The 13,408-nt window shown below is 47.6% G+C and overlaps 1 protein-coding gene across 1 annotated transcript in view; it reads right to left on the bottom strand.

Annotated features, from left to right (window-relative positions):
- The window catches only part of MYO7B (myosin VIIB), a 501,657-nt gene that overhangs the window by 89,308 nt on the left and 398,941 nt on the right, over positions 1-13,408 (bottom strand). Inside the window, exons 32-35 of the mRNA XM_063915865.1 lie at positions 9,987-10,104; positions 8,993-9,119; positions 7,659-7,867; positions 6,777-6,958 (exon numbers count right to left, since the gene is read on the bottom strand). Coding sequence (XP_063771935.1) covers positions 6,777-6,958; positions 7,659-7,867; positions 8,993-9,119; positions 9,987-10,104 — 636 coding nt within the window. The remainder of the gene's footprint in view (positions 1-6,776; positions 6,959-7,658; positions 7,868-8,992; positions 9,120-9,986; positions 10,105-13,408) is intronic.

Here is a 13,408-nt window from a genome sequence, read left to right as displayed (position 1 = left end):
GTAATGACCATCCCGTACCGCAATTCTGAGGTACGCCTGATGAGGTGGATAAATGGGGACATGAAGGAATGCATCCTTTATGTCCCGAGTCACCATAAAATCTCCCCCTTTCAGGCTTGCAATCACCGCTCTTAGCGATTCCAACTTGAACTTGAACCCTTTCAGGTATATGTTCAGGGATTTTAAATTCAATATGGGTCCGACCGAACCGTCTGGTTTCGGGACTACAACATGGTCGAATAATAACCCCCTCCTTGTTGAAGGAGGGGAACCTTGACCACCACCTGTTGAAGATACAATTTATGAATTGCAGTTAACACTGTTTCCCTCTCGTGGGGGGAAGCCGGCAGGGCCGTCGGTGAGGGGGCATCTTCTCACAGTCCAGCCTGTATCCCTGCGATACAATTTCTATTGCCCAGGGATCTAACAGGGAGTGAACCCACTTGTGGCTGAACTTACGAAGGCGTGCCCCCACCGGGCCTAGCTCCGCCTGTGGAGCCCCAGCGACATGCAGTGGATTTTTGTAGAGGCCGGGGAGGACTTCTGTTCCTGGGAACTAGCTGTGTTGTGCAGCTTCTTTCCTCTGCCCCCGCCTCTGGCAAGAAAGGACGCACCTCGGACTTTCTTGTTTCTTTATTCGAAAGGCTGCATTTAATAATGTCGTGCTTTCCTAGGCTGTGCAGGAATATAAGGCAAAATATCAGAATTACCAGCTATAGCTGTGGAGACTAGGTCCGAGAACCCTTCTCCACACAATCCTCAGCCTTCCACATGCCTCTTAAGTCGGCATCATCTGTCCATTGCATATTCTACAGGACACGTCAAGCAGAAATCGACATAGCTTTGACTCTAGGACCCAGTATACTCATGTCTCTTTGGGCATGTTTAATATATATATATATATATATATATATATATATACCTATCACTTAAGACAGCATCTTTAATATATATATATTTCTATATATACATATATATATATACGCATACTAGGGTCTCAATCTCTGCTGATATGGTACCTGTCCACGCTGCCACAGCGCTATAAACCCATACCGACACAATCGCCGGTCTGAGTAGTATACTAGAATGTGCACGCTATCTGCAGGATCCCTGAGAATAGCTAGTGCTACCTTCTGGGCAAACGGGACACCCTAGGGGGGAAAGGATACTGCTTGAGAATTTTTTGTGGGAAACTGCAGTCTCTTGTCTGGAGTTTCCCGCTCTTTTTCCTCATGAGAGGAGGAAAATTTACCTCAGCTTTCTTCCCCTTAACATGTGTACCCTTGTGTCAGGGACAAATGAGTCATCAGTGATATGCAAATCATCTTTTATTACAATAATCATATATTGAATACCTTTCAGCCATCTTGGCTGTAACTTTACATTATCGTAGTCGACACTGGAGTCAAACTCCGTGTCGATATCAGTGTTTATAATTTTGGATAGTGAGCATTGTGAGACTCTGAAGGTCTCTGTGACATAGGGACAGACAAGGGTAGATTTCCTGTCTGTTCTCTAATCTTTTGTGCAATAAATTAACCTCAGCTCTTACACATATCCAAACAGGTGTCGGCGTTGTCGACGGAGACACCCTCTCACACACATATTTGCTCTATCTCCTCCTTAGGGGAGCCTTTTACCTCAGACATGTCGACACACACGTACCGACACACCACACACACACAGGGGATGCTCTATTTGAAGACAGTTCCCCCACAAGGCCCTTTGGAGAGACAGAGAGAGAGTATGCCAGCACACACCCCAGCGCTATATGACCCAGGAATCACACAGTAACTTAGTGTTAACCCAGTAGCTGCTGTATATATTGTTTTTACGCCAAATTTATGTGGCCCCCCTCTCTTTTACACCCTCTCTATCGTGCAGGGGAGAGCCTGGGGAGCTTCCTCTCAGCGGATCTGTGGAGAGAAAATGGCGCTGGTGAGTGCTGAGGAAGAAGGCCCCGCCCCCTCAGCGGCGGGCTTCTCCCGCGATTCTGTGTAAAATTAATGGCGGGGGCTCATGCATATAACAGTGTCCAGCTGTATATATGCTGCTTTTGCCAGGAGGTACTTAATTGCTGCCCAGGGCGCCCCCCCCCCCCCCTGCGCCCTGCACTCTACAGTGACCGGAGTGTGTGGGTGTAATGCGGGAGCAATGGCGCACAGCTGCAGCGCTGTGCGCTACCTCATGTGAAGACAGGAGTCTTCTGCCGCCGATTTCGATGTCTTCTTGCTTCTGCCGGCTTCTGTCTTCTGGCTCTGCGAGGGGGACGGCAGCGCGGCTCCGGGAACGGACGACAAGGTCAGGTCCTGTGTTCGATCCCTCTGGAGCTAATGGTGTCCAGTAGCCTAAGAAGCGCAACCTAGCCGCAGTTAGTAGCTTTGCTTCTCTCCCCTCAGTCCCTCATAGCAGAGAGTCTGTTGCCAGCAGAAGCTATTTCTGAAAATAAAAAACCTAACTAAAATACTTTCTTATTAGCAAGCTCAGGAGAGCCCACTAAAAGCACCCAGCTCTGGCCGGGCACAGATTCTAACTGAGGTCTGGAGGAGGGGCATAGAGGGAGGAGCCAGTGCACACCAGTAGTACTAAATCTTTTTTAAGAGTGCCCAGTCTCCTGCGGAGCCCGTCTATTCCCCATGGTCCTTACGGAGTCCCCAGCATCCACTAGGACGTTAGAGAAAAAGATTTACTGGTAGGTTTAAAATCTTATTTTCTCTTACGTCCTAGAGGATGCTGGGGACTCCGTAAGGACCATGTGGATTATACCAAAGCTCCAAACCGGGCGGGAGAGTCGGATGACTCTGCAGCACCGATTGAGCAAACATGAGGTCCTCCTTAGCCAGGGTATCAAACTTGTAGAATTTTGCAAAAGTGTTTGAACCCTACCAAGTCGCCGCTCGGCAAAGCTGTAATGCCGAGACGCCTCGGGCAGCCGCCCAAGAAGAGCCCACCTTCCTAGTGGAATGGGCCTTTACCGAATTCGGTAACGGCAATCCAGCCGTAGAATGAGCCTGCTGGATCGTGTTACATATCCAGCGAGCAATAGTCTGCTTAGGAGCAGGAGCGCCAATCTTGTTGGCTGCATACAGGACAAACAGAGCCTCTGTTTTTCTAACCTGAGCCGTCCTGGCTACATAAATCTTTAAGGCCCTGACTACATCAAGGGACGTGGAATCCTCCAAGTCCCCCGTAGCCACAGGCACCACAATAGGCTGGTTCATATGAAAAGATGAAACCACCTTGGGCAAAAATTGAGGACGTGTCCTAAATTCTGCTCTATCCACATGGAAAATCAGATAGGGGCTTTTGTGAGACAAAGCTGCCAATTCGGATACCCTCCTTGCAGACGCCAAGGCCAACAACATGACCACCTCCCAAGTGAGAAATTTTAATTCCACTGTTTGAAGAGGTACAAACCAGTGAGACTTTAGGAACTGTAACACCACGTTAAGGTCCCATGGCGCCAGGGCCGGTTCTAAGATTTGTTGCGCCCCGGGCAAAATATGGGGGCGTGGCTTCAATTGGGGGCGTGGTCAACGCGCTATATGAAAAAATAACAATAAATAAAAAGTATACTTACCATCCCCGTTCCTGATCCAGACCCCCTCCGCCGGCGGCGCCGCTCTTCTCCTCTCTTCTCTTCGATCTATGGGAGAGACGTTATTACGTCTCTCCCATAGAACAGCATAGACACTAGAGGTCAATTCTGACCCCTAGTGTCTGTGCCACTATGCTGTGCGGTGCGCGATGATGTCATCGCGCATCGCACAGCAAAGGTCCTCTAGACGAAGGGAAACTAGACCGAAGCGTCTAGTTTCCCTTCATGGAGAGGACCTTTGCTGTGCGGTGCGCGATGACGTTATCGCGCATCGCACAACTAAGGTCCTCTCAATGAAGGGAAACTAGACGCTACGCGTCTAGTTCCCTTCAAAGCGGGGGGGCACAGCAGGGCACTGCGGGGGGCACAGTGGCGGATCTTGCCCTGGTGCGGCGCCCTCCGGATGGCGCCGGCGCCCTCCGGAAGGCGGCGCCCCGGGCAAAAGTACCGCTTGCCCGTGGCAAGAACCGCCACTGCATGGCGCCACTGGAGGCACAAAAGGAGGCTGTATGTGCAGCACTCCCTTTACGAAAGTCTGGACTTCTGGGAGAGAAGCCAATTCCTTCTGAAAGAAAATTGATAGGGCTGAAATCTGTACCTTAATGGAGCCTAATTTCAGGCCCATATCCACTCCTGTCCAGGTCCTCTCTGGGAGGAAGAGGCCACGGATCTCCTGTGAGCATTTCCTGAAGATCTGAATACCAGGCCCTTCAAGACCAATCCGGAACAATGAGTATTGTCCGCACTCTTTTTCGTCTTATGATTCTCAATATCTTTGAGATGAGTGGAAGAGGAGGAAACACATAGACCGACCGAAACACCCACGGTGTCACCAGGGCGTCTACCGCTACTGCCTGAGGGTCCCTTGACTTGGCATAATACCTCCGAAGCTTCTCTTTCTCTTGGGAATCTGCAGTTTCTTGTCCGGAGTTTCCCAAGCCTTTTCAAATAACGCGTTCAGCTCATGAGATGGGGGAAAGGTTACCTCAGGTTTCTTTTCCTTAAACATGTGTACCCTCTTGTCAGGGACAGATGGGTCATCAGTGATATGTAAAACATCCTTTATTGCAATAATCATATAATTAATACTTTTGGCCACCCTTGGGTGTAACCTTGCATCATCATAGTCGACACTGGAATCAAAATCCGTGTCGGTATCAGTGTCTGCTACTTGGGACAGGGGACGTTTCTGAGACCCTGAAGGGCCCTGTGACACAGCCAAAGCCATGGATTGACTCCCTGTTCTATCCCTCAACTCTGCTTTGTCCAACCTCTGATGTAAAAAAGACACATTTGCATTTAAAACATCAGCATATCCATCCAATCATGTGTCGGCGTCACCGACGGAGACACCACAATCATCTGCTCCACCTCCTCCTTAGAAGAGCCTTCCGCTTCAGACATGCCGACACACGCGTACTGACACCCCCACACACTCAGGGATATATCCTATTCCTCCAATAAGGCCCTTTGGAGAGACAGAGAGAGAGTATGCCAGCACACACCCAGCGCCAACTGACACTGGAAACCAATTCCCAGACAAAACAGCGCTTTTATATAGATATACACTCACTGCGCCAATAAAAAGTGCATCCCCCCCCCCTCTTTTTTGCCCTCTGTCACCATGTTCAGCGGGAGAGAGTCCGGGGAGCCAGCTTCTCTGCAGTGTGCTGTGGAGAAAATGGCGCTGGTTAGTGCTGGAGGACCAAGCTCCGCCCCCTCAGCAGCGGGCTTTGGTCCCGCTCAATTTTTCTATACTGGAGGGGGGATTCTACAATATAGTGCCTCCGCAGCCCCTATATTATTATTAGCCAGTCCCAAGAGGTTTAAAATTGCTGCCCAGAGCGCCCCCCTGCGCCCTGCACCCTTCAGTGTCTGCTGTGTGTGTTGTGTGTGGGAGCAATGGCGCGCAGCGTTACCTCAGAGAAGATCTGAAGTCTTCAGCCGCCTTTGACGTCTTCTTTCTTCTTATACTCACCCAGCTTCTATCTTCCGGCTCTGTGAGGAGGACGGCGGCGCGGCTACAGGACCAACGGCGCGGGTGAGACCTGCGTTCCGACCCTCTGGAGCTAATGGTGTCCAGTAGCCTAAGAAGCAGAGCCTATCATTTAAGTAGGTCTGCTTCTCTCTCCTCAGTCCCACGATGCAGGGAGCCTGTTGCCAGCAGTGCTCCCTGAAAATAAAAAACCTAACAAAATTCTTTTTTCAGAGAAACTCAGGAGAGCTCCCCTGTAGTGCCTCTAGTCTCCTCTGGGCACAGGTTCTAACTGAGGTCTGGAGGAGGGGCATAAAGGGAGGAGACAGTGCACACCCATTCTAAAGTTCTTTATAGTGCCCATGTCTCCTGCGGAGCCCGTCTATACCCCATGGTCCTTACGGAGTCCCCAGCATCCTCTAGGACGTAAGAGAAAGGTAAAAATATGGGTCCATCAGGAAGAAGCCTCTGTGTACTCAGAATTCCCACCAGCGCCCTGTAGATGTGTAGACTGATTGAAGAATCCATGCACATTAGCAATCTCAGTCTGTGTGTGTACAGTAGTGGCCCTCATTCCGAGTTGATCGGTCGCAAGGCGAATTTAGCAGAGTTACACACGCTAAGCCGCCGCCTACTGGGAGTGAATCTTAGCTTCTTAAAATTGCGACCGATGTATTCGCAATATTGCGATTACTAACTACTTAGCAGTTTCTGAGTAGCTCCAGACTTACTCTGCCTGTGCGATCATTTCAGTGCTTGTCGTTCCTGGTTGACGTCACAAACACACCCAGCGTTCGCCCAGGCACTCCCACCGTTTCCCCGGCCACTCCTGCGTTTTTTCCGGAAACGGTAGCGTTTTCAGCCACACGCCCCTGAAACGCCGTGTTTCCGCCCAGTAACACCCATTTCCTGTCAATCACATTACGATCGCCGGAGCGAAGAAAAAGCCGTGAGTAAAATTACTTTCTTCATAGTAAAGTTACTTGGCGCAGTCGCAGTGCGAACATTGCGCATGCGTACTAAGCGGATTTTCACTGCGATGCGATGAAAAATACCGAGCGAACAACTCGGAATGAGGGCCAGTATACCTAATCTGGTGCATGCACAGTATGCTGAAATGTGCAAGACCCATGCACTTTGTGACTTGCGTGCAACTCAGAGTCAAGATCCTGACCCTTCTAATTAAACAGGGCAATTTCTTACCAGTATTTCAGTTGTGGGCTTGTTAAGGCTTGGTACAATATGGATGGCATCCAAAGACACAGCACCACTTTTCCCAGTCCTCTCATTCTGGGCATAGATCCAATTGGGCCCGGACTGAAGTTCTGGACTTCTGTCAAGAAGCAGCAGATCTCCACTCCGAACATTCAAAAGCTCAGGTTCATCTAGAGAAAGTTTGATGGTTACTGTTATAGTTTAAGAGACTAACATGGATTATTTATAATGTGAGATTAACAACTGTCTGTGCACTCAGGCGTGCATACATAGCTATACCTGGTAAAGGTGTATTGTTTGCCTCTATTTTTAAAAGGAAAACTGTCTTTCTGCCAACAACAGGCTGGCAAGTAATCACTGACTGCACTGTGATGGCACTCAGGGCCGTAACTAGGGTTGTGCAAGCAGTGCCGTTGCACAGGGGGCGCAGGGCCCTGGGGTAGGCACTGCTGCGGCACCACGGCCCCTTCATCAAGGTTTAGCAGGGTGTCTGGAACAGTATCGCTGCTGTATTGCTGTCCAGAACGTCCTTTGGATGCCTCTGGCTCAGCACAGTACCATAATTCCAGCACCGTCCCCTCTGCCTTCAGGGGGTGGGGCTGGCACAGAATGTGGGCTTCAAAGTGATGCTTTTATTCCTACCACATTATGCATTTTCATGTTAATAGGTTAGAAAAGTAGGATCCGTATTTTTACAGGGCTAGCTTCCGAAAGTGGATTGTAGTAACATAAGCATGCATCTGTAGAGGAATTGTACAGCAATTTTTCTACCCTCCTTCCTACCTACCAATTTCTCTTCCCTTCATTCCCTGTATTTCATAATACAGACTACCTCCCTCCATTCTGTTTATTACAACTTTAATCCCACACCTGTCAGTGTTTTTTCCATGGAACCCAATGAGTCTTTGAATGTCCTGGAGCTGTCCTGTAGAGCTACAGCATACTGGGATCTGCTCTTTAGTCCGTCCAAAAAGTGTAGGAGCAGCTTAGCAATTTCTTCACTGTGCTGTGAAGTCAGGACAAACTGTTCCCCCCGCAGAGTATTTAAGACACAGCACTGTCCAAATGACTTATCAGCCCTGTAAATCAATACATTGCAAGCAAAACATCAGAAGATTGAGTAATCACAGTGTTACAGCATTGCCATGGTACAGATTGTACAGCAAAACAACAATGAGGTAAGAAAATGATCTATGAAAATCAGGCACTATATAGAAAATATAGTCAGACGAGGACCAACATTGGCTGGAACATGCAGTGGTCGTCCACTTACAGGACAAAAAGAAGCTGGAAATGATCTGGCCCTTCCATGGGGAGTCAGATGGTCTGACCTCATCTAATTCAGCCACCCATGAGTGTGTTCAAACTGAATCTAAAGGTGCATACACACGGAGAGATATAACTGAGAGATTTTGACTATATAGTAAAAATCGCTCAGAAAGTTAGTGCATATCTCTCCATGTGTACACAGCCAGCGATAGCGATGCGCGTTCCCCGCCAGGTCACTATCGCTGCTAAAAATAGACTGTGCAGGCAAGTCAGTTTTGGCTATGTCGCTGGAAAAGAAAAAGCATCCCCTTGCTTGAATGAGTTAGCCAAAATCACCCATAGCCAAAATCTCTGGTAAAGTTAGTCAAAATCTCCTACAGCCAGTTCAAGGGAAATCGCTTAGTCAAAATCTCTTATAGTCAAAATCTCTCCGTGTGTATGCACCTTTAGCCAAGCAGCAGAACTGACTCAGGTGCGGGCACTATACTATATACTGCAATCTACTAACAACATGCTTGTACGTAGACTTTGAATAACTATATATTATATTTGTTGATTCAATGTCAGAGGTTTGAGGATGACCTCACAAATATAAACTAGCTGACAGTGTAGTATGTTAAAAACAGAATAATATATTTAATTACATTTTTATTTCTCTTCCGCACGATGACTTTTTACACCACGTATGTTTTGAGAGTGAGATTTACAAAACAGATTCTAGGGATATATCGCCGGTTGGGTTTTTTGTTATTTACAAGTAGTCAATCGATGAATACAGTTCTGTAATTGAGCTATTTCTGTGCAAAATGCCAAAGGGAAGGAAAGGGGGGATACAAACAACAAATACACATCAAATATATTTAACTGGTTCATTTAAATAACACAGACTGAAATAATTTGATATAACCAATATACAATGTCCCTGCTAGACACACCTGTTTGTACGGATGCCAATTAACTCCGGAAATGAAAGATCCAGGAGTTTTTTTTCATTCTCATCAAGAAAACTCACTCCCTTCCAGTTTATTGCAATAATGAAGTGGGTCCTACTGATGCTGGGTCCTGCAAGACAAAAGCTGGGACTTGGAATATGCAAAATACAATGACCAGGCACTTTGAGAACCAATATTAAATTATTTCACAAAATACTTCACACACTTTACCTGTATCACATTGTGGAGTAAATTTAATCTGGTGGGAGTGTTTTAGAATTGTGGATGTTGCACATTGCAACCAATCAGATTCTACTTAACATTTAGCTAGCTCAGACGTGTCAAACTCAAAATCCCAACTGGGCTGAATTATCAAGGTACAAGTCTTGTGTGGGCCACAAGAAAGATGCCACCCTCACCCAATCACCTGCCCCTTACTATCAGCAATCAGGGTCACGTACACCGCCCTAGTTGCCAGAGATGCCGTTGGGTTGCTGGGGCGGGGCAGGGCAGGTGAGCAGAGCCGGGCTGGAGGTTATGGAGTCGCTCCTCAGGTCACTGCTTTCACTGGCTGTGCTGTGTGTGCTGTGTACCATGCTGCTGGCCAGTGGCGGGAGCCTCCTCCTCAGCCTCAGCCTGCCACTCCAACCCTCTCCCCTTCTTGCTCTCTGCTGCTGTCCGGAGCCTGTTCCTGACCGCGGTGCCGCTGCTGCCGCTGGGGCTGTGGGGGTGGAGGCTGCAGAGCCAGCCCCTGGTTATCCTACGGAGCCCGGACGAGGTGGGCTACATCGCGGAGCGAGGCCGTAGCTGTGCAGACACCGCTAACATGGTCAGCGTTCTCCCTGCCGCGAGTCCCTGATCTAGCTGTTTCAAGAAGATAATAGGTAGTATCTGATTTGCTGCTATGGGCTACATCACCAGTTCTAAAAAACTCCCACCTTAGTAAATTTACCCTGTGAATTTAGTTCTGACACACAACAGTAATTACTTTTCTTACCTGCAAATTTAGAGGCCTCAAAGAACTTTGAAAACAAGAGAGGCCACTGCTGACTGGAATAATCTACTACTGTCTCCATTACTTGCAGTGCAGGAGTCTTCTCTATCACACATTGGGCCTACAAGAGAGATGGGGGAATTGTTATCTCAAAATTACATTCCAAAATAATGTTAATAGTGTACATGGGAGGAATGCAAAAGTACAGTAGGTGTAAATGAATTTAAGATACGTGCAACATTAACTATAACACATAGATGCATTCAGAGTACAGATGTGACACACACTCATTATTACAGTATCATTACATTTAATTAGTTTTATTGTTATGATGCCACAAAATGTTCAGAGCTCCATACAAGGTAAACACAGAAACATTTCACATTAACAGAGTATCAGAGCATACAGTACAGTGCAGTACAGTTGACCATAACATAAGTACATAGCTTACAGGGGTGCAAAGAAGGTGTGTGTGTGTGTGTGTGTGTGTGTGTGTGTGTGTGTGTGTGTGTGTGTGGAGGGGGGGGGGAGGGCTGGGCTTGTTGGAGGGGTCTGAGGTAGCTGCGGAGGGATATAAATAAACCCCTATAGCAGCGCCGCGCATAGTGTCGTCGTTTGCTCTCTGTAGGAGCCAGTGGCAGCAGTCTGTAGGAGCCATGGGATACCTCCAATGTCAGACTGGGGCATGAAGGGCCCACCGGGGGATGCAGTGGTAGAGGCCATGCTTAAGGGTGTGACAAGTTACTGAGGCTTGGACAGCCATTATAGACCATTTAACTGACCCTCTTATACAGTAACAATGTATAATCTGTTTGGAACCCAACATTAGAAAAAGGGGTGAGGCCCTCATGCAGTAGGGACAGCCAGGGATTTCCCCAGTACCCCTGTGGGCCAGTCTGAACCTGCATACCACTCACCAGGAGGAACTGACACTGCTTGTACCGCCGGACTGTGGCCAGTGGCGGCAGATCACATCTGTGAGCTGACCGCAGCCACCCTCAGAAGGTGCTGCATGTGGACCCTCACTGGCAGCATGGGTGCAGAGAAGAGTGGGTCTGGCAGACAGCAGACTTATAGACCACTAGGCTTCTAGGCTCCTGTATCCAGTGAGGACAGATCTGGACAGTCTCTGCTACACTGATGGGCTCACCGGGGAGGAAATAGGGAACCATAAAACGTCATCTCTGGATCAACCAATTCATCAGTGTAGGACATTCCTCTCCCTCCAGTCTTACATGTAGGCTGACTGCTGACAGTCTCCCCGTCTTCTGGTTCCAGGACAGTACATCCACCCCTCTGTACCAAGCTCACTGACTCCCACTCCTCATGTTTATCACTCACTCACTCACTCACTCACTCACTCACTCACTCACTCACTCACTCATCCCTCCACTTACGGTATCACTAAACCTAAACATATTAAGCAGCTAATTAAGCCACTAAAGAAAATGCAATGTTTTCCACATGTCCCAGCAGCTTTATAATACTGAGAAATTATCTTATGTTTGCATTATTTATTAAAAATTTTGGCAAAGAATCGGTGGATTAATATTCCCACAATTACATTTTTTGTGTGTTTTTTTTTGGGGGGGGGGGGGGATGGGAGTGGCCACGTCTCCTCGAATTGGCCATGGCTCCTCTTAACTCTCGACGGCCATGGAAGCATGCAGTTGTAAGTTGCAGGTGGGAGTGGATTCAGTACTCAATGGTTCTTTGCAGATGGACAAGCAAACAGTGTCAGAGTTGCTGAAAGGGAAAATGAGACAAGAGTGGACCATTGGTGACATGGGGCCTGTGGCCGGAGACTCGTCAGCCACATGGTCAATGGCAGCTGTGGCACGTGAGGGGTTAATCTTTCCGTGCCCGACGCCATTTTTAAATGGCCGAATTGGCACAAATGCATGTTTAAATACTGTGTTTTCACCATGTTATATTTAATGCTCTAGGCACAGTCGTAGGATTGCACATTTACAATGCATGCAAATGCCATCACTTAAGCTGTTTTGGTTTTAAAATGCATTTACGTTTGAGGACAAATGGCCTTTGAAGCTTCTCACCTAGGAATTGAGATACTGATGACCCTGGCACCTGGAAAGGGGTCTGTTGACAAGTAATTTCTTTGAGATTGAGATGTGTCTCTGTGTAACCGTTATAGACACATGCAGGTGAAAGGATTTGTTTGCTGTCTTCTCTGAATCTCCTATTGGCCCTCATTCCGAGTTGTTCGCTTGTTATTTTCCTTCGCATCGGTGCGATTTTCCGCTAACTGCGCATGCGCAATGTTCGCACTGGGCTGCGTCAAGTAAATTTGCTAAGAAGTTTGGTATATTACTCACGGCATTACGAGGATTTTTCTTCGTTCTGCTGATCGTAGTGTGATTGACAGGAAGTGGGTGTTTCTGGGCGGAAACTGGCCGTTTTATGGGAGTGTTTGAAAAAATGCTGCCGTTTCTGGGAAAAACGCGGGAGTGGCTGGAGAAACGGGGGAGTGTCTGGGCGAATGCTCGGTGTGTTTGTGACTTCAAACCAGGAACGACAAGCACTGAACTGATCGCACTGGAAGAGTAAGTCTCGAGCTACTCAGAAACTGCAAAGAAAAATATTTTTGCAATATTGCGAATACTTCGTTCGCAATTCTGCTAAGCTAAGATTCACTTCCAGAGGGCGGCGGCTTAGCGTGTGCACTGCTGCGAAAAGCGGCTAGCGAGCTAACAACTCGGAATGAGGGCCCTTGTGTGATAAGCCAAAACTAGTTTGCATGGAGATGTTAGAGAGACAGGAACATGTTAATGAGATTGTGTTTTACGAATGCAAACTAGTGGGTTTCGTTCAACAGTTTGATGTAAGATTTCCTAGGCTGCATTATGTAGGATGCAGATTCATGTTTAACTTATAAGAAAGTTGTCTATGTGTGAGAGGATGAATGCAATTGAAATTCAAGTTATATTTACATTTGTGAAAGAGACAGGAACATGGTAATCAGATTGTGTTTGGGAAAGCACACTGGTTTGGTTATATATGAGAAGGAGCAGAACATTGCTTTATCTAATTCTTAACTTTTGAGATGTAACTTGTATTTATTTATATTTTGTGCAATAACCTGATTGGTTGGAGAAGACAGGGAGGGCTTACCCCCCTGTGGTACTGTGTGAAGAACTGAGATAGAAAGAGGAGGCCTGTGAGCTTCAGTGTATTATACCATTTTGATTCTGCTGTAACATCTTGCTGTATTGCCGTTGCCCCTAGCAATAGGGAAGAGTCTTTCTTAAGACTATTATTGAGCAAATAAACATCATCTGACTCAAGACGACCGCTTCATCTTGTGAACTACAGGGCTATGCCAAACATAGCCCCGTTCTTCGGCTGTCCAGGGTGTAACCAGCGTCTCCCAGTTCCGCCTTCCGCCAGCTACCGGTAGAGGCCTA

Source organism: Pseudophryne corroboree, chromosome 4 (assembly GCF_028390025.1).
Source record: "Pseudophryne corroboree isolate aPseCor3 chromosome 4, aPseCor3.hap2, whole genome shotgun sequence".
Lineage (NCBI taxonomy): Eukaryota > Metazoa > Chordata > Amphibia > Anura > Myobatrachidae > Pseudophryne > Pseudophryne corroboree.
Note: the sequence above shows the minus strand (reverse complement) of the source record. Positions and strands in the feature narration are given on the sequence as shown.